Source organism: Psammomys obesus, unplaced genomic scaffold (assembly GCF_907164565.1).
Source record: "Psammomys obesus unplaced genomic scaffold, mPsaObe1.curated_primary_1811, whole genome shotgun sequence".
Lineage (NCBI taxonomy): Eukaryota > Metazoa > Chordata > Mammalia > Rodentia > Muridae > Psammomys > Psammomys obesus.
In genome coordinates, this window is record NW_026585895.1 from 28,718,529 (window position 1) to 28,744,940 (window position 26,412).

Sequence of the window (26,412 nt, forward strand, 5' to 3'; positions counted from 1 at the left end):
ATCTATCTATCTATCTATCTATCTATCTATCTATCTATCTATCTATCTATCTATCTATCATCTTCACTTTCCATTCCCATCATAGGCCCTCCTTTCTCTCCTTCCATTCATTCCCATCCTTCCTCTCACTTTCCCCTATCCCCCAACCCCTACTCCTCAGATAAGGTGAGCCTCCCTGTTACCAACTCAGACCAGCATATCAAATTGCATCAAGACTTTGCACATTTTCTTCCCCTGTGGCCTGGCGAGGCAGTCATGCTAGGGAAAATGGATTGAAAAGCAGGCAACAGAGTCCATATCAGAGACAGTACCATTTCCCCTTTATGGTGTCCCCAGACGTTGGCCAAGCAATCTATTGTCTATGCATGTACAAGGTACCTGGATTGAGTCTGTGTAGGGTCCTTGGCTGGTGCTACATAAGCTCCCCTAGGCCCAGGTTAGGCTGTGTTGGTCTTCTTGTGGACGTCCTGCCCCACTCCCCAGATTCAGGTATATTTAGCCCATTCTTCAACAAGACTGCCTGTGCTCTGTCCAGTGTTGGGCTTTGTGTCTCAGCATCTGTTTTGATCCATTGCTGGACAGCTATTTTAGGCTCCTGTCTGTAGCCCAAACGGAGTAGGAGTATCATTAAGAGTGTCAGGGGTTGGCTCTCTCACACGGGGTAGATCTCAGGTTGGGCTGGGCATTGGTTGGAAATTCCCTTGATCTCTGCTCTGTCTTTATACTGCACATCTTGTAGGCAGGGTAAATTTTAGTTCAAAGTTTTCGTGGATGGCTTGGTTCTCCCATTCCTCCATTAGGAGTCCAGTCTAGTTAGATGGTCTTCTCTTCAGTCTCTGTGACCCTGCTACTAACAGTCTCAGCTAGAGTCACTCCCATATCCTGCCTACCCAAACCTACCCTGCTGTTGGTCTCCAGCTTGTCTCGGAGATGCCTGCACCCATGACACAGGGCTTGCAAAGAGAAGAATGTGTGATTCTTAAAGACAATCAATGGTTGAAATTGTATATGACCCAGGGCATAGTCCGTCCAGTATTTGATGGATAAACAAATGATATCATTTGCTGCAGTTATTTCTTAAATTACTTCTTTTCTTTCTTGGGCTTCTAACATAATTACATCATCTTCTCCTTTCCTTTCTTTACTCCCAACCATCCTGTATGTGCTCCTGGTCACTTCAAATCATGTCCCCTCCTTTCATTAACTGTTTGTAATACAAATATGTGTATGTATTTGTTTATATATATGTAGGTATATATTCCAAAATAGGTAAAAATACACCCAGCTCAGTCTATATAATGTTACTTGTATCTTTGTTTCTCCAGCTCACCATTTGATGTTGGATAACCAGCTGGTATGCTGTTCCCTGGGTAAGACTATTTTTCCACTCTCAGCATCCATTAGCTGACTGTAAATTTTGTCTAGGGTTGAGGCATCCTGGGCTGTGCCCTGTCCACTTTAGCATGTTTACTGTTGTTGCCCTTATTCAGTTTATGTTTAGGCAGTCTTGTTGCTGAGAATTCATGAGTGTAGTATCTGCATTAGTAGGAGACTCAATAGTACAGCAAACTGACTGATCCTCTGGCTATTACAATTTTCTTGTGCCTTCTACAATGGTCCCTGGATCGTAATGTGGAAGTTGTTTTGTAGATGTATTCTTTGGGACTGGCCTCCACAACTCAGCATTTTCTTTCTCTCTCTCTCTCTCTCCCTCTCTCTCTCTCTCTCTGACCTCCACAACTCTGCATTTTATCTCTCTCTCTCTGTGTGTGTGTGTGTGTGTGTGTGTTTATACTCGTCTCCATCAGTTGTAAAAAGACGTTTCTTTGATGAAGGGTGGTAACTACACTTACTGTGGTTTCAGGTCAGTTCCAGATTAAGGGCCTCTGGATTCTGTGTCTAAAGTGCATAGTGTCTTCAGCAATACAGTCTTCACTCCTCCCTCTGAAGTCAATCAAGAACAGTAGCAATAGTCTGTAATGTTTTGGAAGTCTCTTAGACAACCTTGACCAACAACTCAATGGAGGGCTTAGTGTTGGGGTTTTTGTTACATGATCTTTAACTCTCAGAGAAAACATTGTCAGCCCAGGTGATAAATTTTCATTTAAACGAACTCTACATATCTAAACAAAGGCATATTCAGTCTTTTTCTCTTTTTTTCTTTTTCTATTTTTTTTATTCTTCTCTCATATATTACATCCCAACTGCAGTCTCTCCTTCCTTCCTCCTCTTTCCTCCAGATCCACCCTGCCTTCACCTCCCTTCCGGAAAGAACAGAACTTCCAGGGATATGAATCAAACACAACATAACAATGTAAAATAAAACCAGGCAATCTTGATATTCTCACATCAACTCTTGATAAGGAACCCAGTAGGAAAAAAAAGTAGGGGGTAGAATCTCAAAGGCAGGCAAAAGAGTCAGAGGTCTTCTGCAAATATGTCGTGGTTGTGTGCCTCGGTGTTTTTGTGGGATTCCTCCCACTGTTCTCTTTTTTTTTAACATCGATTGTTAATAGTATGAATATTTATGATGTTTTCAGAAATCCTTACTGTTATTTTACACACTTCTATTTTTTAATTTATCACCACCCCTTCCTAATTAGAATCCTCACATTCTTCCCATTTCTCCAGTCAGACTGTTTTTTAAGTAGCAGACGTCAATACCATTAGTGGTTTTAAACTATACATTCTATAAATTTACATGATATTAATAATTTTCCTTAATATTAAAACTTCAGAGACATGTCAGGAAAGGTGACTGTTAAGAAAAAACTTCTCCACATATGCTCAACCACCAGCAATGTAAGTTTAGTAGAAAGACTGCCTTTGATAAGAAACAAGTCTTCCAAAACACCATACCTTTCAGTTCTGTTAGGTCTCTCAAAAACTCAGAACACATGGCTAATGGAGGAGCCAGGACTTTAACAGGTACTGGCAATGCTGTGAAAGACTGGCAGCCAGAGTCCTGGATCCTCAGTTAAACATTTGTCCTGGATTTCTTTGAGCTCAAACAAGTACCTTGATCTTGAACTTTCCAGTTTCTGAAACCACACAAAATGTGTAGACAACACCCAGCCTGCCTGTGATGTTACAGTCTTACAAATAAGTCTCCTTTCACAGAGGAAGTCACAGAAAAAGTATTTTGTCTTGCTGCATCATACTTCACATTTGGATATTTAAAATCCTGCACTACAGATTTAAATCGACAAAGTTGCATATGTTTTGGTACCTATAGGAAAGAAGGGTCCGGTTTGGGGGAAATCAGGTTATGGCACTTCTTTGTGACCAATTTAAATGCCACCACTGAACAAATGATAAAATGAGCATTCCAAACTGATACAATGCACAAACACACTTCAACTCTCAGTCAGGCAACAGAACAACTCCAAAAAAAGATGCAGAGAAGATTGCTTCTAGGGTTTTCATTAAAGATTAGGAAATCAATGCCATATTCACTCACAGAAAGTGGGGTTTAAAAGGTCCACCCTGCCTAACTGTAGAATAAAGGCTTAACACACCTATAAGCTATTCAAATGGATACACAGTAATCACTTACACAGTTCTTTCTCTCAGTTATCTGCGTTAGCCCAAAGCTACCATGAGAGAAGCAGAGACATTTTGAAAAGAAGAAAATATTCATATTCTTTCCACCTGAGCAAGATCATTTTAGAAAGATGTCCAAAACACTTTGAACTAAATCTTATTTTCAGAAATACTTTGTGCTTTTCTAAGCTTCCTCCAGTTGAATGTCGTCAATAAAATTGCATTTATCAGAATATTTTCACCAAAGAGTAATCTTTAACTTGCTAAATTAAAATCAATTAATAAATGAAAAATCTTAACTTAGTGACTTATAGATTCTAACATTTCATCTTAAATTCAAAGGTGAATGTTCATTTTATATGCATATGATGTTCATTATTATTAAGCACAGAGCCCATTTTAGTTCAATGGATTGAATACCTTTGAACATGATTGGAATTTTAGAAGTCACATTCATTGTGAATAATTTGGAAATACATACACTTTAGATCTTGATGTCATAAAGGACAGAATTTTTCTAAAATGCTGTTTGCAGGCAATGAATCTCATGCCTTCCTTTACAACTCACCATTTAATAATATACATTATCATATTTGTTAAGAATTCGCTGCTATCTAGTCCATGAAACTGATCCTTAAAGGAAAAGTGACTTTATAATATGTCTAAGATGATTTTTGCCTTTACCCTGGAGCTAACACTCTGGTGGCCTTTGAAATGAATGTGTTCACCAGTGTAGCACGACTTAACAACAGGCTCTTAAAGCGGCTTTAAAAACTGTGTGATTAGCAAATTTATCTCCTATTGTCTACCGTCTCCACCTGTCTCACTCTAGTATCATCTCCTCTGTATGTTATGTGCTTGATATTCAAAGGTGATCGACTGCTGAGAGCCCAGACTTCAAATTCTGTCTGATCGGAATATCCTCCCCACACACCCAGATAGTTCTTTCTGTTCCACCAGAGAACACTTAAATGGTGAAAATTGGAAGGTATCTTAGAGTTTTACCAACTATTGTCATTTCTTCCAAAGAGACACTTAAGGCTACACAAGTGTAACAGCCCCACATAGTTAAGTGTGCATGAACGGTTTGATAAGATGCTCTTCTAATGCAGTAAGGTAAAAGCCACCTAGTTTGGGGTCTCCTGTTTTGTCATGCATCAGCACCTCTTTCCTCATGAGCACTCACCCCTCAGTGCAGGCAGCAGGGATCTCTCCTTCTTGTCATCACATTTGTTACACTCGCTGAAGTACAGGAGCAAGAAGACGTCGACAAGGACCCACATGAGCGAAGTGGCCAGAACCACCTTGCAGTAGACAAATCTCCTCATGCTTGATTTCTAATTAACACAGGGACTGAAGACAAATGTTCCTGAGATAAATCCAAGCCACAGAGGTGAACTCCAGGACAAAAGCAGGATGCATCCCACTATATTAGAACAGAAAAGAAAGAATTCTCATTATGATACAGGAAGAGTTTATACAAAGATGCTAGAATACAAAATAAATGACTTAGTTCATTTATTTATGCTCCTAGATATATCAGTATTCAGGTCTTCAAGTGTAAAACTAAAAGCCATCTCAGAATTTAAAAAGACGGATCAGGAAGATCCTAACATATGGTCCCCCTCGTTTCACTGTACTGCTGGATGAGCCTTTGAGAAACTATCTGATTTCTTCAAATGGTGTTGACTTTACCTTATATCTTGTCATGTAGCTCTATATAGCACTAGGAAGCGACAGAGGCACACTTACCCTGAGAGAGTTCTTTTGGCAAGCCAATATTGTATTGTAAGAGAAATCATCCCGAAATAACAATGTTCTACAGGGGCTAACAGCTGAGAATGGGCAACTCTAAGTAGCCTCCATTTTCTAATCAATGAAATAAGCATAACAATGCCATAGCTAAAGATTTGCTAGGGTTAAGTGTAGTCAAGCTTACAAAGGATCTTATTGAACAATTACAAATTACCCAGGCAGTGACGGCACAAGGCTTTAATCCCAAGCCTGGGATTTAAACACTGGGAGGCAGAGGCAGACAGATTTCTGAGTTTGAGGCCTGCCTGGTCAATAGAGTGAGTTCCAAGACAGCAAGGACTACACAGAGAAGCCTTGTCTCAAAACAACAAAAACAAAACAAAACAAACAAACAAACAAAAACAAATTTTTTCAAAGAAACAAAGCTCTTAGATAATCAGTTTATCAGCAATTCATGAAATAAGTAAATGCTTGTTAGTCTTAAAAGTATTTGCTCTGTCCTGTTCCCTGTCTTCTCCTGCTTCTGATGTCTATACTGTTTACCCTTAGGGGAGGAGCATAGGGAGAGAAGAGGAAGGAAGGGTGGGATTGGAAGGAGATGGGGAGAGGGCTATAGCCAGGATACAAAGTGAACAAATTGTAATTAATAATAATAATAACACAATAATTATAATAATAAAAGCTTTGTTTCCTTTTTTATAAAAATATATTTGTTCTATATAGAAAGATTGAGAGGGGATGCATATCTCAGCATAGATAGTGTGTGTATGAACTATTTATCAATGAGAAACACCATACTGATGGAAAATAAACAAGAGTACGCATTTGAACAAACAAAAAAAGCTACAAAATTCTTGAAAGACATCCAAAGAAAGGCAAACTAATACCATAGACATATTTGTTTATGTATATTGCACTGAGAAAAAACTATATAACCACGCTCTGTACAATGAACACATCAGCTCTACATAGTCTAGTAACATTTGCTACACATAAGATAGAACCAAGTATGGGTGTGAATGTGAGTTGGGGAGGGGAGGAGGTGAGAGGAGTAGAGGGAGGGAAAATTAATCAGGATATTATGTGAAAAAAAATTATTTTCAATAAAAGGAACAATGTAGCATCAAGTAGAGAGTATTTAGGTAGCATAGGCAAAGACCTAACTTCAGTTTCCAGTACCACAAAATAAATGAATAAATATCAAGTAAAGTATAGATTGTTGGATGTAAGATAAATAACATTGTTTTGGCAAAGATACCTTAGGTGAATAATATTAAATACAAAGATAATTGAAATACTTCATGGCTATGGTTTTGAACAGTAACAAAATACAATTTGAGGAGGTAAAGAGCTCTTTAAATTTACATAACTGATTTAGTAGACTAAGACAACAGAAATGTTGCCTGTGACAACCAATGGAAACTAATTTAATGTTTAATATTAAATTCAAATTCAAAGTCCACAAAGAGAGTAAAAAATAAATGAAGTAAAGATTCTAATTTCAATGACAACATAAAATTTATATTCATTCAGATATATATGGATAAATATTTACCAAAAGACAGAGACAGATCATGTATGCAAATCTTAAAAATACATAACATTTAGGTTTGTTTTTCTTGAAAAAGAGAAAATTGGAATGTTAATTATCTAGCACATTTTCTTTCTACTTTTCTTTTCTGCTGGGGTCAGATGGTAGAGGAAAGGGATCTCCCTTTCTGAGGACTAGGGGAGGGGCATAGGGGGAAGAAGTAAGGAGCCTGGGACTGGAAGGAGAACAGGGAGAAGGTTACAATCATGACATAATGTAAATAAATTATAAAAAATAAATTTAAATTGAAAAATAAAAACAACAGAACCAAAAAATCAGGGAACAGACATCTTTTCTGAGACCAATACTCCAAACAAGGACCATGCCTGGAGTTAATCTAGGACCCCTACACAGATGTAGCCCATGGCAGCTCAATCTCCAAGTAGGTTCCCTAATAAGGGGAACAGGGGCTGTCTCTGATATGAACTGATTGGCCTGCTCTTTGATCACCTTCCCCTAAGGAGGGAGCAGCCTTACCAGGCAACAGAGGAAGACAATGCAAGGAGTCCTGATGAGACCTGATAGGATAGGGTCAGATGGAAGGGGAGGAGGACCTCCCCTATCAGTGGACTGGGGGAGGGGCAAAGGAGGGGAAGAGGGATAAAAAATAAATTAATTTTTTATATTAGATAAAAATTAATTCAAAAATTAATTAATAAAAACAAAAAACAAAACAACAAAATTTAAAGATATCAGTACGCAAGCCTCCAATACTAGTAACAAGGGCACTTGTATTCCTATCATTGTGTGTATAGTTCTAAGCCTGCAATATGAAACAACTCAATCTAAAAAAATGTTTCTCTTCCTTTGATTCTAAGATAAAAGTCATTCATTCAATTTATTCTAGGAAAAAAAAAACATACAGAAAAGTGTATATAACAATACCTACTGAATCATCCTAACTTCCCTAGAAGAAACACCTCACAACAAATGAATCTGAAAATGGGAGTAATACTGCCCTTGGCTCTGTCATCAAATGAAAACATGACCTTAGGCATCTTGCCTCTCTGTGCGCTTCATTTTTTTTGATAACATCTTTTCTGCCGAATCCACCTCCCCACAATATGATGAGGCTCAAGCGAGATGAAGGAGAATATTTTAAAGAAAAGTGTGATTATTATTGCAACAAAATCTGAAATAATTTAATATTAAATATTAAAATGCCTAAGATAAGTCATTTCCTAATAAGAGTCTGGCAATTGAGGTTATGAAGAATTTAATTTTAACTTCAGTTATGAGAGAAAGTCAAAATCACATCCTATTGCTACTTCAAGAATTATGTAAATCACCCCACTCCCACAGCCTGTTAGAGATGCACAGCAAATCTGCAGGGCTGTGAGACGTCCAACTCAGCCATCTCAGTGATAAAACTTAGGAGTTGTATATCCTTGTCTACTTATAAACCACTCTTGCTATATATATGTCAAGATTCTTTATTTTATGTGTAACTAAACTATATCTCTGCCTGGAAAGCAGCCTCTTACTCTCTGGAATCGTGGAATAATTGTCTTATATCTGTACTCTAATACTCCTTATGGAAACAAACATGGTCGAATAGAAAAATGGCATAGCACACACGACAGCTAACCAATACCAGCACAGTTGGTAGCCTAGATTTACTTAAGAGAACCAGTGTTTGTATTATGTTTTTATTCCAACATGCTCCTACTTATTTGAAAATATTGCCTTTTTTTTTTTTTCAGGGAATGAAGAAAGCAAACTTCTGCAAAGTCTCTGACTGATCCATCATGGAGCATTAACAATCTGGACAAATAGTTTCATCTGACTGCTTTTCAGGTTATTTCAAAAACCTCTCAGCACAATTATTTCCCACTATTTCTCTCTCTCTCTCTCTCTCTCTCTCTCTCTCTCTCTCTCTCTCTGAGTAAATAGAAAAATTGAGACAGAATCTTGCTATATATCCTTGGTGGGCCTTGGTCTTAAAATATTCCTTCCTTGACCCCCTGAATGCTGGCACTACAAGCACACAGCAAACACCGTGCCTAGCAGCATTTGGTTCTTTCAAGATATTGCTCTAGGGAGAAAAGTTTCAAGACACAAAAAGAGCTATCAAGATCAAGCAACTTCTTAGCAAGTCACATTTCCTTCTTTCTTGAAACAAAATAATATCTGAGCTATTATGAGACTTTTATCTACAAATATAAAAATAAAGTCTTTTCCTACTTTTATTTAAAAAAAAGATTTCAAACATAAAAATGAAACCTAGATAAATTTAAGGTAGTTGGCAGCAACCATATTAATATAAAGAGAATAATCTTGTGAGAGGGTTGGTTGTTTGTTTTGTTTTCCAATTAGAAGGTTATTATTTCCCTAAGGAATCTAGCTTAGTTGCCATTAGACATTTTTATCTGTAGGCATATATTTTCTTTAGTAGAAAACTGCATGATGAGAGAAAAAAAAATTTTTCAATCTAGTTTATGAGTCTGTACTAAAGCTGCCAGAGGGTTCTGGAAGCTAGTCTGTGATTGCTGAAAGGGTCTCCAGAAGTTTCAGGCACTTAGCAGACTTAACACTATAGAGAACTACAAAAGCACTGAGAGTGACCAAACAGTTATGTACATTTTCTTTGTAGGACCATAAATCACAGACTAGAAATCAAAATTTATACTGATTCTAGCTCCAGATATGATTGAAAGCCTACTGGCCTTTGGGTAGCTGATAGTAAATAATTAAATACACATCTGGAGTATCCACTCACAGCCAAAATAAAGTCTACTTAGAAAAAGGCACCATAAAATGGTATATACTAAGACTCAAGGAGGCAAACAAAAGTAAATGCATGCCTTTTGTGTAAGACTGTGGAACAGAAAGAAATGTTTCCTCACTTGTATCTGAGCAAAGGAAAAATAGGTCGTAATACTAAAAACTCAACCAATAAGAAACATCCTAGCAGAAACGTTGTACAATATACACACATATATACATATGTGTGTATATTGTATATACACATATACATATATACATATATGTATATATGTATACATATACATATATACGTATATATGTATATACATATACATATATGGAGGAGGGAGGGAGGGCTGGGAGGGAATGAGGGATCGGGACACGGCTGGGATACAGAGTTAATAAAATGTAACTGATAAGAAAAAATAAAATTAAAAAAATAAAAGCATCATATGCCAGAAATATTGCATTTAATAAATGTATCCATTGAAGAAGTACAAGTTACACAGGGTTTTTTGATACTGAAAAGTCATTAAAAATTTGTGCACTTGAGATCTGCCATTTTTACTTCTATGAAAATTAAGCTTCCCTTTTAAGGTAAAAACAAATATGATTCTCTGCTCTCATTCACTTCTGGTTTATCAAAGTATTATAACAAATAAAAACCTTACATCTATTTACTGCCTTTCTGATCTCATCCTGGACTTTTATTCTCCATGACAATCACTTGGGCCTCCTGGATGTTTCTTAACTATGCCAACTATACTTTGCCTTGGGGCATGAGTTCAAATTATTAGCTCAAGCTTGTGATATGTTGATGGATCCCTTGCTCTTAGTCCCTATCAATACACACTAATATAATTGTCCTCTTCCTATGCCCCATATGACTTTTTCTAAGCATCTATCTACGTTATATTGAAAAATGATTTTCTCCATTGTATCCTGGCATATTAAAAAACACTTTCTATGAGAACAGGGTTTCATATCTCCCATCTATGTTCTTATTTACTCTAAAATATTTAAATTTTTAAACCCCAACACTAATCATTACCTCACTCCACCCATATCTAAAAAGGCATGCGGTCTTAACTCATAGTATTTCAGAAGATGACTATATATAAAAATTTCACCTTTAAGGAGGTAATTATGAGTCAGCAAGAGAGCTCTACAAGGATAGTCAGTTGTGTCCATGGCTGAATTCTATCCATTGATACCACAAGTGGCAGGAAAGAACCAGATCTGAAGACATGTGCTGTAGTGTACACATACACACCGATACATACACAGTCACACACAAACACACACATACACCATTCTGAAAATACACAATCTTTTTCAGATAGATAGATAGATAGATAGATAGATAGATAGATAGATAGATAGATAGATAGATAGACAGATAGATAAACAAAGAGAAAATGAAGGATAAATAAAGTGTTATGGGTGAGTCTTGATCCATAACACTGGTAGTTCTTGTAGAAGAAAAATGAGCAAAGACATTCACACAATAAAGGCCGCAAGAAAACAAGGCTAAAGACAGCCATGTAGCCAACACACAGAAATCTCTAAGAGGGGCAGCAAGGAAGTTGAGCAAGCTTGACACAAAGCCTCTGAACATAACTTTCATCCTTGGATCCATATGGTGAAAAGAAAGAACCAACTCTTGCAAATTCTTCCTAACCATACGTGTACCATGGCAATGAGCCCATCCAGCCCACCTCTCACACACACACATAAAAATAAAAATTAAAAAATTTAAAAAAACCTCTAATAAAAAAACCCTCTAATTCTTCATTCTGAAGAATGAACTTTAGAAGAATAAATTTTTATTGTTTAAGCCACTCATTCAGTTATTGCAAGCCCACCAAAGCAATATGCCAATTAAACCAAATTTCCCCAACACTGCTTTGATAAATAAACAGGTTAACATGATCTCCATTGCTGTGAACAACACTGAACAAAACCAACTGGGGGGGGGGAGGTTATCTGGCTTATAGGTTATAATCCATCACTGAGGGAAGCCAAAGCAAGAACTCAGGGTAAGAATGTGGCAGGAACTAAAACAGAGACCATGGAGAAACACTGCTTACAAGCTTGCCTCATCTGGAGGATTCACCTTGTTTGTAATATAATAAATGGCTGCCCAGGATTAGCTGGCATATCAATTATTAACCAAGAAAATACCCCACAAACTGGCCTACAGGCCAGTCTGATGGAGGCAGTTCCTTAACTGTGTCTTGATTCCCAAATGACTAGGTTGTATCAAATTATTATTCTCATTTAAATATTCACATTATAAATCTATGAACCCATGCCACAATGAACTTCCCTTGTTTCACAGCAGTTTTTCAGCAGTTCACATACAAATCAACCCACCCCTTAGGCAATTTCCCACCTCTTTTCTCTTCCTTCTACTGGCATCTCCATGTTTGTTACTCAAAACTCATTACTGTGCTTCTAAGTTAACAGACCAGATTAAACACACCCAGAAATTTTAAAACTGCCAGATCGAATGTCTACTTGCTTGCTTCTATCACTGCCCATGAATCTGCAAGTACAATCATTTCAATGAATTAAGTGTCTTTTCAGAGTGCAAAACCTCAGTTCTTATGTATTCAAATACTCTATTGATGTGCTTGTCTTGTCTGATTCAGTTATCTACTAATGGGTCCTTGTTACCATATAAAGATCCTAACATTAACTATTATCTTAAAATAAATTCATTTGATTCTATATCCTCCTTCAGCCACAAATATATTCATCTGTTTACATCTATGGCACTATGACCTGAAGAAAAGGGTATAGCATATTTCAGAACCCTACTTTCTGGAAAACATCTTCTGCCTATGTTTAAAATATTCACTGTCTACTCTGGCCTGGCCTGAAATTCTTGTGACATTTTCAAGCACTTGCTTTATCTGAGTAGAGATCCAGACAGGAAACTCCCTCAGGCTACTGGCAACAGTGTGGGACTATGATACAGCTGGTTGCATCCTTATTCTGGCTTGCAGTACCTAGTCTGTTTAACCCTTTGTTTTCTGATCCAAAATTCTCTTAGCCTTGAGTAAGTTCCTCAGGTGAAAATGTTCCCAATTACCACACTGAACTCAACACAGAGGCAGCAATCTCAAAAGATCTGCTTGCTTCATTCTGTCACTCTTATTGTGGTTTTCACCCCCATCTCTTGTGGGCTCTTCAAGGTTATTACGGAAAGAAATGTTCTAAGGGATATCTGCTACTTGACAAATAAGACATCAGTCTTATAAATATTAATAAACGTTTCTTAAGAACCACGGTGCCAAACCTGCTGGGATTAAAGGCATGTACCAACACTCTTGGCTTCAAGTTTTCTTTACCAGACTTTTTTGACAGTTGTCTTGACAGTGAGCAATCTTGAAGAACTCAGTGAGATGCAATCTCCAGGACAAAGAGAAGTTTTCCTCCTTGCTATGAAACGCTGAGTCCCCACAAAATGATCTTTGACATTGTCATTTGGGTTTCTGTGGGTTTCTGTGGTTCCTCTCAGGTTATTCTATTGTTTGCCCTGCGGTACAATCCATTAGAATGCAGGCATCTAGTGAGTCTGTCTCTAAAGCTCCATGAGATTTGAGAGGAATGCATTGGAGATCCAAATGCACTGGTATGCACACAACTTGCCATGCCATGCATTGAAAAAAAAAATGTCTTTTACTCTAATGTAGGAATTTGTTCTGCCAATATCCATGAAATCGCAACAAACTAACTTACAGAATTCTAAGTAGAGCAAAATAAGATTCCAGACCTTTTATAACCTGAGATAATCATACACTGAGAGAGAAAAAAAAATCAATTTGTACATATGTGTGATTTTAAGTATTGTCATATTTACAGAAAGTTTCTAGAAAGATATATTAGCTACACTTAGTGTAGTAGTTTGAAAAAACTGGCCCCTATCAACTGCTATATTTGAAAGTTTAGTCAGGGAATGGGACTATTTGAGAAGGATTAGGAGGTGTGGCTTTATTGGAGTGTGTGTGGCCTTGATGGGGGAAATATGTCAGTTTGTCACTGGAAGTAGACTTTGAAGTTTCAAAAGCCAAAGCCAGGTGGTATCTCTCTCTTCACATTGCCTGTGGATCTGGGTGCAAAATTCTCTACCTCTACAGCACCGTGTCAGCCTGAGTGCCACCATACATCATTATGTATCCTCGTTTAGAAAGACAGATGGGATGTGCATTGATCATATGACAGGAGTCTACTGAGGGTATCTGAAAGACTCTAACAAGCAGTGTTTTCAAAGCAGATACAAAGACTCATGACCAAACCTTCGGCAGAGTACAGGGAATCATATGAAAGAAGGGGAGTTAGTATGATGGGGAAAGAATAGGAGCTCCACAAGGACCAAATATATTTGGGCACAGGGTCTTTTCTGAGACTGACATTCAACCAAGAACCATGTATGGATATAACCTAGAACCTCTGCTCAGATGTAGCCTATGGTAGCTCAGTAACCAATTGGTTTCCCATACTGAGGGGAACAAGGACTATTTCTAACAGGAACTCAATGACTGGCTCTTTGACCTCCCCACCCCCCAAGGGAGGAGCAGTCCTGTTAGGCCACAGAAGAGGGCTTTGCAGCCAGTCCTGAAGATACCTGATAAAACAGGATTGGATGAATGGGGAGGAGGTCCCCCCTATCAGTGGACTTGGAAAGAGGCACGGTGGAGATGAGGGAGGAAGGGTGGGATTGGGAGGGAATGAGGGAGCGGGATACAGCTGAAATACAGAGTTAATAAAATGTAACTGATAAGAAAAGAATAAAATTAAAAAAAAAAAAGAAAAGCCATTGAATGATGATGAGATTTTAGTAGGCTATTCTCTAGTAGCTTAGGAGATAAAATATTGAAGGCAACACAGATGGTAGAGGCTTTTGAGGTTTCAAGGGGAAGTTTAAAGAGTCTATCAGGAGAATTTTGTTTATTCTGAATTAAGATTTTTGGTTCTGGTTAGCTGGGCTTAAGAATAAGCTGTGATTAAAAAAAGAAAAGAACTACCAGAGTGAAACCTTCACATTGCTGTGATACTCGATACTGGTTAGCTGGAGCTGAGAAATTAGTGGAGATTAAGAGAAAACAACATGAACTCAATGGCTGGCTCTTTGACCTCTTCCCCCCCCCCAACAAATCTCTCCAAGGGAGGGGAGGCCTTCCTAGGCCACAGAGGAGGACAGTGCAACCACTCCTGAAGATACCTGATAAGCTAGGGTCATATGAAAGGGGAGGAGGACCTCCACTATCAGTGGACTTGGAAAGGAGCAGGGAAAAGATGAGGGAGAGAGGGTGGGATTGGGAAGGAATGAGGGAGAAGGCTATGGCTGGGATAAAGAAGTAAATAAACTGTGATTGACATAAAATAATTATTAAAAAATAAAATCGTAATGCTTCATAAAAGAGAGAGAGAGACAGAGAGAAACCAACATCATTGACATGAAACCTTTTGGAAAGTGTTTCCTGAGAATCAGCAAACAGAAGCTGTGTTCTGGGCATGGCCAAGGTTGTATCTTGTGCTGGAAGCTGAACTCTGAAATTTGAGAGTCGCTACAATGGTGCTGGTTTTGAAGGCCTGAATGGGTTGATAGAGAAGCTTACTCAGCACTATGTTGTAGGGTTAGAGTCCCTGAAGAGAGCACAGAAAAGGCTGCTGAATAAAGTCCAGCACAGTCGCAGGAGAAGAACCAGCGTCTTGAAGATACCATTACCGTGGAATTATCTCCAAGAATGGTAGCAGCGGTAAAGTGGAGCCAATTAGAGCCTAGCAAACAAGCCATGTATGCCGCAGAAGACAAAGTGCAGAAGTGGCCCGAGCTCCTCTTTTAGAGAAGCCGAGAAAATTGTTAGTGAATTCCAGACATTGGATATTGAGTTATTAACATTGTTAGGAGTTCAATTTTGCTTTGATCTGATACTAACTGGATCTTCTCTCTTGACTTAAGAAACTATTTAACTTAATTTTGATTTTTAGAAGAGGTCACAGCTCAGAGATTTGGAACTTTTAAAAGAGATTTTGTCCTTGTTTTTACAGTGGTGAGGAAAAAAGAGAGAAGGAAGAAGGGAGTGAGGAAGAGAGGAAGGGAAGGAGCGATTTTGAATTTTTAAAGAGGCTGAATATTTTAAAGGAACTGGACATTTACTATGTTTGAATTTGTAAAGACTGTGAAACTTTAAAAGTTATTTGTGCTTTTAATGTAAGATCTTGGGGCTTAATGATGATGTGTTTTTGTGTCAAGCTGACACGGAGGTCAATTGTGCTAGTTTTATGTCACCTAGACCCAAGCTAAATTGAGAAAAGGTTCCTGAGAAAAGAAAATTCAATTAAGGTAAAGACGTCATAAGACTGGGTTGTAGCAAGCCTATGGGGTAATTTCTTAATTAGTGGTTGCTGGGAAGTAGGAACAACCTGTTAAGCATGGTGTCATCCCTGAGCTAGTTGGTTCTATAAGAAAGAAGGCTGAAAAGATCAGCAAACTGCACTCCTCCGTAGCCTCTACCATCAGCTCCTGCCTCCAGGTCCCTGCCTCGTTTGAGTCCAAATAAGCCCTTCTTCTCCAAGGTGCTTTGGTCATGGTGTTTCATCACTGCAATAGCAGCTCTAATATATGTTGGTACCAGAAGTAGGATCTTCTCCTGACGTTGCCACTCCATTTATTGCATTTTACTTTGGGCTTTTCTTTAAACTTTTCATCGCCTTGAGCTCGAGTCTTAGATGCGTTACATTTATTGGTGCTCCTTTTTACTTTGAACTGTACGTTTTATAATTTTTCTTCAAGTTGGACTAAATGCATTTTACATTATGGGGATATGGTTATAAACCTAAGGGTGCCATAGATTAAATAAGAATAGTTTAAATAAGAATGGTCCCCATAGGCTCATATATTTGAATGCTTAGTCATCAAGGACTGGCACAACTTGAGATGGATTAGGACATGTGGCCTTACTGAGGGATTTGTGGCCTTGCTGAGGAAATGAGTCACTGGGGGGCAGGCTTTGAGATTTCAAAGGCCCAAGGTAGGCCTTAAGTCACCCATTTCCTGCTACCTTCAGATCCATATGTACAACTCTCAGCTACTTCTCCAGTACCATGTCTGCCTAAATGTGCCGTACTACCTGTCTTTACGATAATAGACTAAGCCTCAGAAACTCTAAGCAAAACCCAATTAAGTGTTTTCTTTTATTTTTTTCCTATAAACATTTATTATAAGAATAATCAGATTCAGTCTCAGAAATCAGACAAACGAATAATATGGTCAAATAATAGATGACAACAAGCATGAAAAATTCAGGATCAAAGTAGTTAAGTTCTACTGGTGATATGGGTAAGGCACAAAAGAGAGGGGCTGGAGAGATGGCTCAGTGGTGAAGAGAGGGTATTGCCCATGCTGAGGGCCCAGGTTCAGTTCCCAGCCCCTATGGGGCTATTCACAACTGCTTGTAACTCTAGTTCAGGGACTCAAACCCCTCATTTGATCTCCGGCGGCTCTGGCATGCACATGGTACACTTGTACATGTACTCAGGTATACATACATGTACACAGATAAAAATAAAATAAGTGAAAAAAACAAAACAAATGAGCAAATATTTAAAAAGGAGCTTCTTGTTTCTTTTATTTATTTTCTTTATTAATTACACTTTATTCACTTTGTATCCCCCCCTGTGGTTCCCTCCTTCCTCCCATCCCAATCCTCCCTTCCTCCACCCTCTGCATGCATGCCCCTCCCCAAGTCCACTGATAGGGGAGGTCTTCTTTTCCTTCCTTCTGATCCTAGACCGTTAGGACTCATCAGGAGTGGCTGCAGTGTCTTCTTCTGTGGCCTGGTAATGCTGCTTCCCCCTCAGGGGGAGGTAATTAAAGAGCAGGCCAATCAGTTCATGTCAGAGACAGTCACTGTTCCTATTACAATGGAACCCACTTGGATACTGAACTGCCATGGGCTACTTCTGTGCAGGGGTCTTAGGTTATCTCCATAAATGGTCCTTGGTTGGAATATGAGTCTCAGGAAAGACCCCTGTGCTCAGATTATTTGTTTCTGTTGCTCTCCTTGTGGAGTTCCTGTCCTCTCCAGATTTTACTATTTCCCACTTCTTTCCTAAGATTACCTGCACTCTGCCTAAAGGTTGCCCATAAGTCTCAGCATCTACATTGATATTCTGCAGGGCAGAGCTTTTCAGAGGTCCTCTGTGTCAGGCTCCTGACTTGTTCTCTCTTTTCTCCTTCTTCTGATGTCCATCCTCTTTGCCTTTCTGGATAGGAATTGAGCATTTTAGCATGAGTCCTCCGTCTTGGTTAGTTTCTTTAGGTGTACAGATTTTAGTAGGTTTATCCTATATTATATGTTTATATGAGTGAGTATATACCATGTGCATCTTTCTGCTTCTGGGATAGCTCACTCAGGATGATCTTTATTTGTAATAGCCAGAAGCTGGAAACAGCCCAGAAACCCCTCAGTGGAGGAATGGATGCACAAATTGTGGTATATCTACACAATGGAATATTACTCAGCAATAAAAAACAAGGAAATCATGAAATTTGCAGGTAAGTGGTGGGATCTGGAAAAGTGTTTTCTAAGAGTTGCTGTAGTCATGGTGTCTCTTTACAGCAATAGGACACTGAGTAAAACAATCAGTAATCTCTTACTATTAAACTTGAGATAAATTTTCAATTAGTTTTAAGAATTTTTGCTGTACCTGCATTACCTATTTAACTATTACTTAAAGTATTATTTTCATGCATCTTATACAGAGAAACAAGTGTTTACATAAGTGTTAACACTATGCGAGTCACTAAAGATAAAAATCATGTAAAAGAACATACTTCTTGTATTTTGGATTAATATCCAGTTAAGGTGCAGGTAAGCGAGAACACTGGAATAGGAATTGGAAAAGAAATAAAGGTGAAATACTTAGAAGATATGTAACTTTTAACTTGTTAAGGGAGAGTTCCACTGCATAATAATTAATGTGGAAAGAATGTAACAAGGAATAAATGGGTTCAAAGTAGTAAAATAATGGTAGTCTTACAGAAAATATTCACACAAAGACAACTTTACAAATGTAATGTTTTTTGTCAAGTCAGTAAGTTGTACATTGACTTTTCCATAAAGAGCACATACTGTGTATCTACTCTATGAAAGCGGTATACCTATCAAAAGCCAAAACACATGAGATGATTCTACTAGTAACAGATTATTATCCAATGATTATGCAACTAAGTCTACATCAAGGGTGCTTCTAAAGAGCAGTATAGGTCCATCACAAAGAAAATAATATTACATTACTTAAAACAATTCATCAACTTGAAATTTACTCAAAAATCATTAATGTATTCAGTATCTATAAACATTTATCTTAGAACTTGGCATCAGTGGTTCTAGTTCACTTATTGGTAGTCACCAAGATGGAAAAACAATTCTCAAATATCCAACTGTATATAAAACCTAGAGAATTAAGATAAAACTAGAACATTAAAAGAAGATAAATGCTTTTATTCAGTTGTCAACTCATTACACAGTCTTAAGGTCAGCCTTAAGGTCTAGCTGACCCTAAGGCCTCTAAATTTTTTCCTGACAAAAAGAAAAAAAAAAAAAAGATAAGGAATGTATTACAAGTGCTTTCTTTGAAATGTGGAGGGCAACAGGCATATTCCTTACCTGAAGGTGTTCTCTTCAAAACAAGTGCATTCAATTATAGAAAATAGTGAAGTGTAATCTAATTTGCCAAGAAAATTATCTGAGTCACTTCAACTCTTCTGATTTGCAATTAATGAGAGATTCGAGGAAAAACAAGTTAAAGTAAGCCAGAACTTTCAGGTACACAGGACCACCAGCACCACAAATGAAAGGGCACAGGAAGTGACCTTGCCACAGATTACTCTGGGGTACACTAAGCTACACAAATGTAACCAAAAATTGATTTTCTTGCTTATGTATTTAAGTAATTGTTAAACAGAGCTAAGCAGAACTGAGTGGTAGAAGGACTAATGGATTAAATATTTAATTGCTTCAACTCCAAAAACCCTCATTAAATATTATACAGACTTCCTTGTTAATTTGTTTTACTGGATATTTTTTTCTTGAAATTTTTCTGGTGGAGCTATTAGTCATACATTAAGCACTGAAAAACAGACAATTAGAAGGAAGAAGTAAATAAAATTAAGAACTAAATAATTAGAATATTGAATATTTAGTCTCCAAAATTAATTAACCACACAATAGAAGTGCTATATCCCCCCAAAAAGTCAAAATGTGTGTTCTTATCAGCAAAGTAACTGTAATTCACTATCAATAAAACTAGATATTGCTGATCAAGCTACAGCACTGCAGTTTAAAACAGTACATAAACTAATTTTAGCAAACACAGAAACACTATAAGATAAAGAAATTTGCTAAAATGCACGAGGAAAGATAACACTTACTCTGTGTTTACAAGATTTAACAGTGAAACTGGGACTATCATTATGTGTCCATACATAAGCAGACAGTCTATAAGCAGAGCAATACTTTTCTAACAGTGTCATCCCTTAATTGAAAAGTGTGCTAAGAACCATAAATTGAAATTAAACTTTATTTTACACAAAATTCTGGTTTAGTAATGGGTTATTTGAAGTGTCTTAGCTACTTTAAAGGTGTCAATGTAAACTAATTAAAAACATTTTTGGAGAGAAATGGAATTTATTAAAAGTAAGATTTTTAACAGTTTCTGACATTTTTTTTAATGAGAGATGACTTATTAGGAGTGAAACAGGAGCAACAGTCTGGGATCAGAGATTTAAGTCACCTTAAATACTGTATTTCTCATGTCTAGTTAAGTAATAATTTTATCCCTTCTCAAGTCTCTGATGAGATTGAAGACTAGACAGTTATAGTTTCAGTTAGGCTTAAATTGTTTAGAATTAAAGAAAATGTTTTAAGGTCTAGAAACTTGTTTTCTAAGTTGATAGATAAAGGCAAGATATGACAGAGAATGATTTAAGTTCAAAATTTAGACTCACCTACCTAGGATAGACAGTATTTTCTTAAAGATTGCCAAATACAAATTAGTTACTTTGAATGTAACTTTTTTGCCTGAGTGTTTTGTAGTTGTTCTTACTGTGTGTAGTTTATTATAAATAAATGAAGTCCATATGCAAAAAATATTAAGAAATGCCTATCAACCCAAAAGATTCTTTCACATATTTTTTAATATCTATATATCTATGTATCTTGATAATCAGTTCATTTTTAAAGTTTCTTAATGTACTTATGTAATGTATTTAGAAATATATTTATAGAAATTTTCAAACATATTAGTCTTAAAACTTTTGTCTAAAAAATTCATTTTGAATTAGCAGTTTATCAGTTAGAATCTCTTTTTAAAATTTCACCATAGATAAAAGGCTTTAATGTCAAGATATTATAACTACATTCTCTATTAAAAGTAAATAATATATGCACATATAGTTATTATAACATGTTACATAGCTATGGGAAATATAAGGAAAATTTTAGTATCATAAGGGGTGCAGCCTTGCCAGGCCACAGAGGAAGACAATGCAGCCAGTCCTGATGAGACCTGATAGGCTAGGATCAGAGGGAAGGGGGGAGGTCCTTTCCTATCAGTGGACTAAGGAAGGGGCATAGAAGGAGAATAGGGAGGAGGATGTGATTAAACTTTTACGTTATCTGGTATTTGTATTTGTGCATATGTGAGTATACGGACAAACAGAACTAGCATGACATCAACAATAGTGGAGACAAACAGGCCAGGGACTCACAAGAAGAAAAGTGAGACTTTTTCTTCCACTAAATAATGCCAACTTTACACCATCTCTTTGAATTTGCTGCCATTATTGCGAAATACATATGACTCTGAAATATAATATTATTACAATTTTACATTTCTTTGAAGAAAATGGTTAGATTTTCAAGCTTACATTTTCATAGAGAATCTGTAGCATTGTTATTGTTATTGTAAATATGACCTTTGTTGATATCAATGGCTCTCTCAAACCCATCAATATCAATAGTCAAAGTGATAGTACTAGCTATTTTTTTTTTTTTTTTTTTTTGTTAACACAAGCTGGAGTCATTTGTGGAAGAGGTAGCCTCAACTGAGAAAATATCCTATTCAATTAGCCTGTGGGCAAACAGATGGTACATATTCATGATTGATGTTTAATATGGGGAGGGGATGTCTATCTGAATAGTAGTGATGTCAGCCTTAGGTTGGTAGTCTTGGGTGCTATAAAAAAAACAAATAGTCTGAGCAAGCCAGGAAGAGTAAGCATGTCAACAGTTCCTACCATGCCTGAGTTTCTGCCCTGCCTTCCCTAGATGCTTTATTATAAGCTATGATATGAAATAAGCCCTTTCCCTCTCATATTGCTTTTAGTCCTAATGTTTATTACATCTATAAAAAAAACATATCTAAGTCAGTGATCATAGAAAATTAGGGATGATATTTGCTTCTAATTCCTCACACTGTTAGAAGTCTAAATGATGCTCAACTCCAAGTAATGTTTCAGAAAGAGATAACATGACTCAAAAACTTAATTGTACACTCACATAAGGAAACAATGATATATGGAAGACATGTCTGCTGGGACCACATTATTGTTACCATTACATGTTTGAGGCTAAAGTTACATGATAATGGAGGCACCTGAAAACTACAGTGAGTTGATACAAGAGAAAAGTGTGGCATACTATTAATAGAATACTGTAAATAAATAATAATTATGACTGAGAAAAAATAGGAATTATCAGATTAAAAAATAAAATTAGCACAAGCAAGGAGGTCTCCGTGTTAAAAGCAATCAAGGTATTTGATGTTATCCAAAGAAAAGTTTAAATATGAAGTAAATAATTTATATAATCTGTAGTCCTCTCATAAAATTCTATTCTTGAATGTTACTTCAATTGACCTTACAACTATTTCAATGTAAGAAGGGACATATCTCCACAGTTCTACCATCACTATATCACAACATTTACAAAGGAACCCACTTCTGACAAGTTTTCTTCAGAATTACCTATAAATGATCTCTGCAGACTGGGAGCAGTAAATTAAGAGGGGAAAGAAAATTTTTAATTTTTTTAAATTTCTTTTTTATTTATTTTATTTATTACAATTTATTCACTTTGTATCGCTGCTATAGCCCCTTCCCTCATCCTCTCCTTGCCCTCCTTTCCCTCCTTCTTATCTTCCCACGCCCTTCCCCAGGTCAATGAAAGGGGAAGTACTCCTTCCCTTACATCTGACTCTAGACTATCAGGTCTCAGGACTGGCTTCATTGTCTTCCTCTGTAGCCTGGTAAAGAGCTTCCCCTCAGTGGGAGGTGATCAAAGAGCCAGCCACTGAGTTCATGTCTGAGACAACTCCTGTTCCCCTTACTAGAGAAAACAACTGGAGGAAGGCTGCCCTGGGCTACATCTGTGCAGGGGTTCTAGGTTATCTCCATACATGGTCCTTGCTTGGAGTATCAGTCTCAGAAAAGATCCCTGTGCCCAGTTTTTGTTTGTTTGTTTTGGTTATTTGTGTGTGTGTTTTTTTGGTTTTGTTTTTGGTTCTGTTGCTCTCATTGTGGAACTCCTATTCCTTCCAGGTCTTTCATCTTCCCATACTTTCATAAGATTCCCTGCACTCTGCCCAAAGTTTGGCTGACTCTCAGCATCTGCTTTGATACTCTGCTGGGTAGAGTCTTTCAGAGGCCCTCTGTGATAGGCTCCTCTCCTGTTCCTTTTTTTCTCCCTCTTCCAATGTCCATTCCTTTTGCCTTTCTGAATGAGGATTAATCATCTTACTCAGGATCCTCCTTCTTGCTTGGTTTCTTTAGGTGTACAGATTTTAGTATGTTTATCCTATTTTGTATGTAATATCCACTTGTAAGTGAGTACATACTATCTTTCTGTTTCTGGGATATCTTACCCACAATCATCTTTTTTAGTTCCTACCATTTGCCTGCAAATTTCAGTGTTTTTAATTGCTGAGTAGTATTCCATTGTGTCAATGTACCACAATTTCTATGTCCATTCTTCTACTGAGGGACATCTGGGTTGTTTCCAGCCCCTGGCTATTACAAACAAAGCTGCTACAAACATGTTTGCACAAGTGTCCTTGTACACTTGAGCATATTTTGGATATATGCCTAGGAGTGGTATAGCTGGCTCTTGGGGTAGCACTATTCCTAATTTTCTGAGAAAGCACCAGACTGATTTCCAAAGTGGTTGTACAAGTTTACATTACCACCAACAATGGAAAAGGGTTTGCCTTTCTCAACATCCTCTCCAGCATGTATTGTAACTTGAATTTTTGATGTCAGCCATTCTTATGGGTGAAGGTGAAATTTCAGGGTCATTTGGTTTGCATTTGCCTGATGACAATATATGTTAAACATTTATTTAAGTGTTTCTCTGCCATTTGATATTCCTCTATTGAGAATTCTCTGTTTAGCTCTGTACCCCAACTTTTTTTTACTTTTTTTTATTAATTACAGTTTATTCACTTTGTATCCCAGCTGTAGCCCCATCCCCCATCCTCTCCCAACCCATCCTCCCTCCTTCTTTTCCTATGCCTCTCTCCCAGTCCAATGATGGGGGGGGGGTCTTCATCCTCTTCCATCTAACCATAGTCTATCAGGTCTCATCAGGATTTGTTTCTTTGTCTTCCTCTGTGGCCTGGCAAGGCTCTTCACCCCTCAAGTAGAGGTGATTCAAGAGCTAGCCCATGAGTTCATGTCAGAGATTGTCCCTGGTCCTATTATTGGGGAACCCTCTTGCATACTGAACTGCCTTGGGCTACTTCTGTACAGGGTTTCTAAGTTATTTCCATACATGGTCCTTGTTTGCTAAGTATCAGTCTCAAAAAAGAGCCCTGTGCCCGTATCTTTTAGTTCTCTTGCTTTCTTTGTGGAGCTCCTGTTCCTTCCAGGTCTTTCTATCTCCCCCTTCTTTCGTAAGATTCCCTGCACTCTGCTCATAGTTTGGCTATGACTCTCAGCATATGTTTTGATCCCGTGGGTGAAATCTTTCAGAGGCCTTCTGAGATAGGGTCCTGTCCTGTTGCCTGTTTTCTCCCTCTTCAGATATCCATCTCATTTGCCTTTCTGAATGAAGATTGAGCATCTAACCCAGGGTCCTCCTTCTTGCTTAGCTTCCTTAGGTGTACAGATTTCAGCATGATTATCCTATATTATATGTCTAATATCCATTTATAAGTGAGTATATACCATGTGTATCTTTCTGCTCCTGGGGTACCTCACTCAGGATGATCTTCTCTAGATCCCACCATTTGCCTGCAAATTTCATGAGTTCTTTATTTTTAATTGTGGAGTAATATTTCATTGTGTAAATGCACCACAATTTCTGTATCCATTCCTCAAATGAGAGGCATCTGGGTTGTTTGCAGCTTCTGGCTGTTACAAATAAAGCTGCTATGAACATGGTTGAGCAAATATCCTTGTTGTATACTTGAGCCTCTTTTGGATATATGCCTAGGAGTGGTATGGCTGGATCTTGAGGAAGCGCTATTCTTAGTTGTCTGAGAAAACGTCAGATTGATTTCCAGAGTGGTTATACAAGTTTCCATTCCCACCAACAGTGGAGGAGGGTTCGCCTTTCTCCACATCCTCTCCAGCATGTGATGTCACTTGAGTTTTTGATCTTAGCCATTCTGATGTGTGTAAGGTGAAATCTCAGGGTAGTTTTGATTTGCATTTCTCTGATGACTAAGGACGTTGAGCATATCTTTATGTGTTTCTCTGTTATCCAATATTCCACTATTGAGAATTTTCTGTTTAGCTCTGTACGCCATTTTTTTTAATTGGATTACTTGATTTGTTGCTTTTAACTTTGAGTTCTTCATATAGTCTGGATATTATCCCTCTGTAAGATATAGGGTTGCTGAAGATCCTGGGAAAGAGAGTTCTTGTCACTCTGCCTTAGTTTACCTGAATTGTAGGCTTCCATTCATGCTTGATATTGTGGCAGTGAAACAATTAGTCAATAGACAGATTTTCTTATTGCATTTCATTTCTGAATCAAGACCAAAATTATACAAATAGATCATAAAGCATCTACAAAGGTATTATTCTTTTTTTTAAGCTTAAGCAGCAAAGGTAAAAAGCTTCAAGATCAATAACATCTGATTAGCTCATGGGGAAAAAAAGCACTGTTTATGTGGCTGAACAGTTATAATATTTCTCTTTGATTTTGATAAGCAAGATATATCCATTCTAAGTACTGATTGACATCAGAACAAATCAGTAGGTGTGCTTGATTCCAAGATCTCTGATCTATTAAATTCTGTGAAATGAAAATGTTCAAACTGAGAAAGAAAATGCTGGTATGAATCCACTTTTTTAAAAAAAAAAAATACTATAATCAGTATAAAACTCTATGGTTTCCCACATCCATTCAGCTGCACCCCATCAGAACAGCAATCAGTTCTTTATTTTGCTTTGTGCTTCATATTTCTGGAGGGTATGTACAAAGGCAGCAATCTAAATCAATGAAGCATATTAACCAGTTTGTGAGCTTTTTCTGTATGGCATTTTAGTTCCTGATTAGACTATTCTTTTTATATTTTAAAAACTACACTCTTTTAGTATATTGAAGTTATATTTCTATAATAATCCTATATCTCTATTTAGTGCATCACATTTTCTCTCTATGCTCTCTGTTTTAATTATAAAAATCACTTAACTTGAATTTCCCATTTCAATTTAAAATTTGGTGCTTAGGGATATAATGATTAGCTATTTCATTATGTGTCAATAGTTCTTATTATTTTTCATCTCTCCTACACCC

At 37.3% G+C, this 26,412-nt stretch overlaps 1 protein-coding gene across 2 annotated transcripts in view; it reads right to left on the minus strand.

The window, feature by feature from the left end:
• Galnt13 (polypeptide N-acetylgalactosaminyltransferase 13) overlaps positions 1-26,412 on the minus strand; it is a 614,394-nt gene that overhangs the window by 522,393 nt on the left and 65,589 nt on the right. For both annotated transcript variants that reach the window (XM_055600843.1, XM_055600842.1), the window contains exon 2: positions 4,730-4,969. In XM_055600843.1, coding sequence (XP_055456818.1) covers positions 4,730-4,871 — 142 coding nt within the window. In that variant the 5' untranslated portion in view covers positions 4,872-4,969. The remainder of the gene's footprint in view (positions 1-4,729; positions 4,970-26,412) is intronic.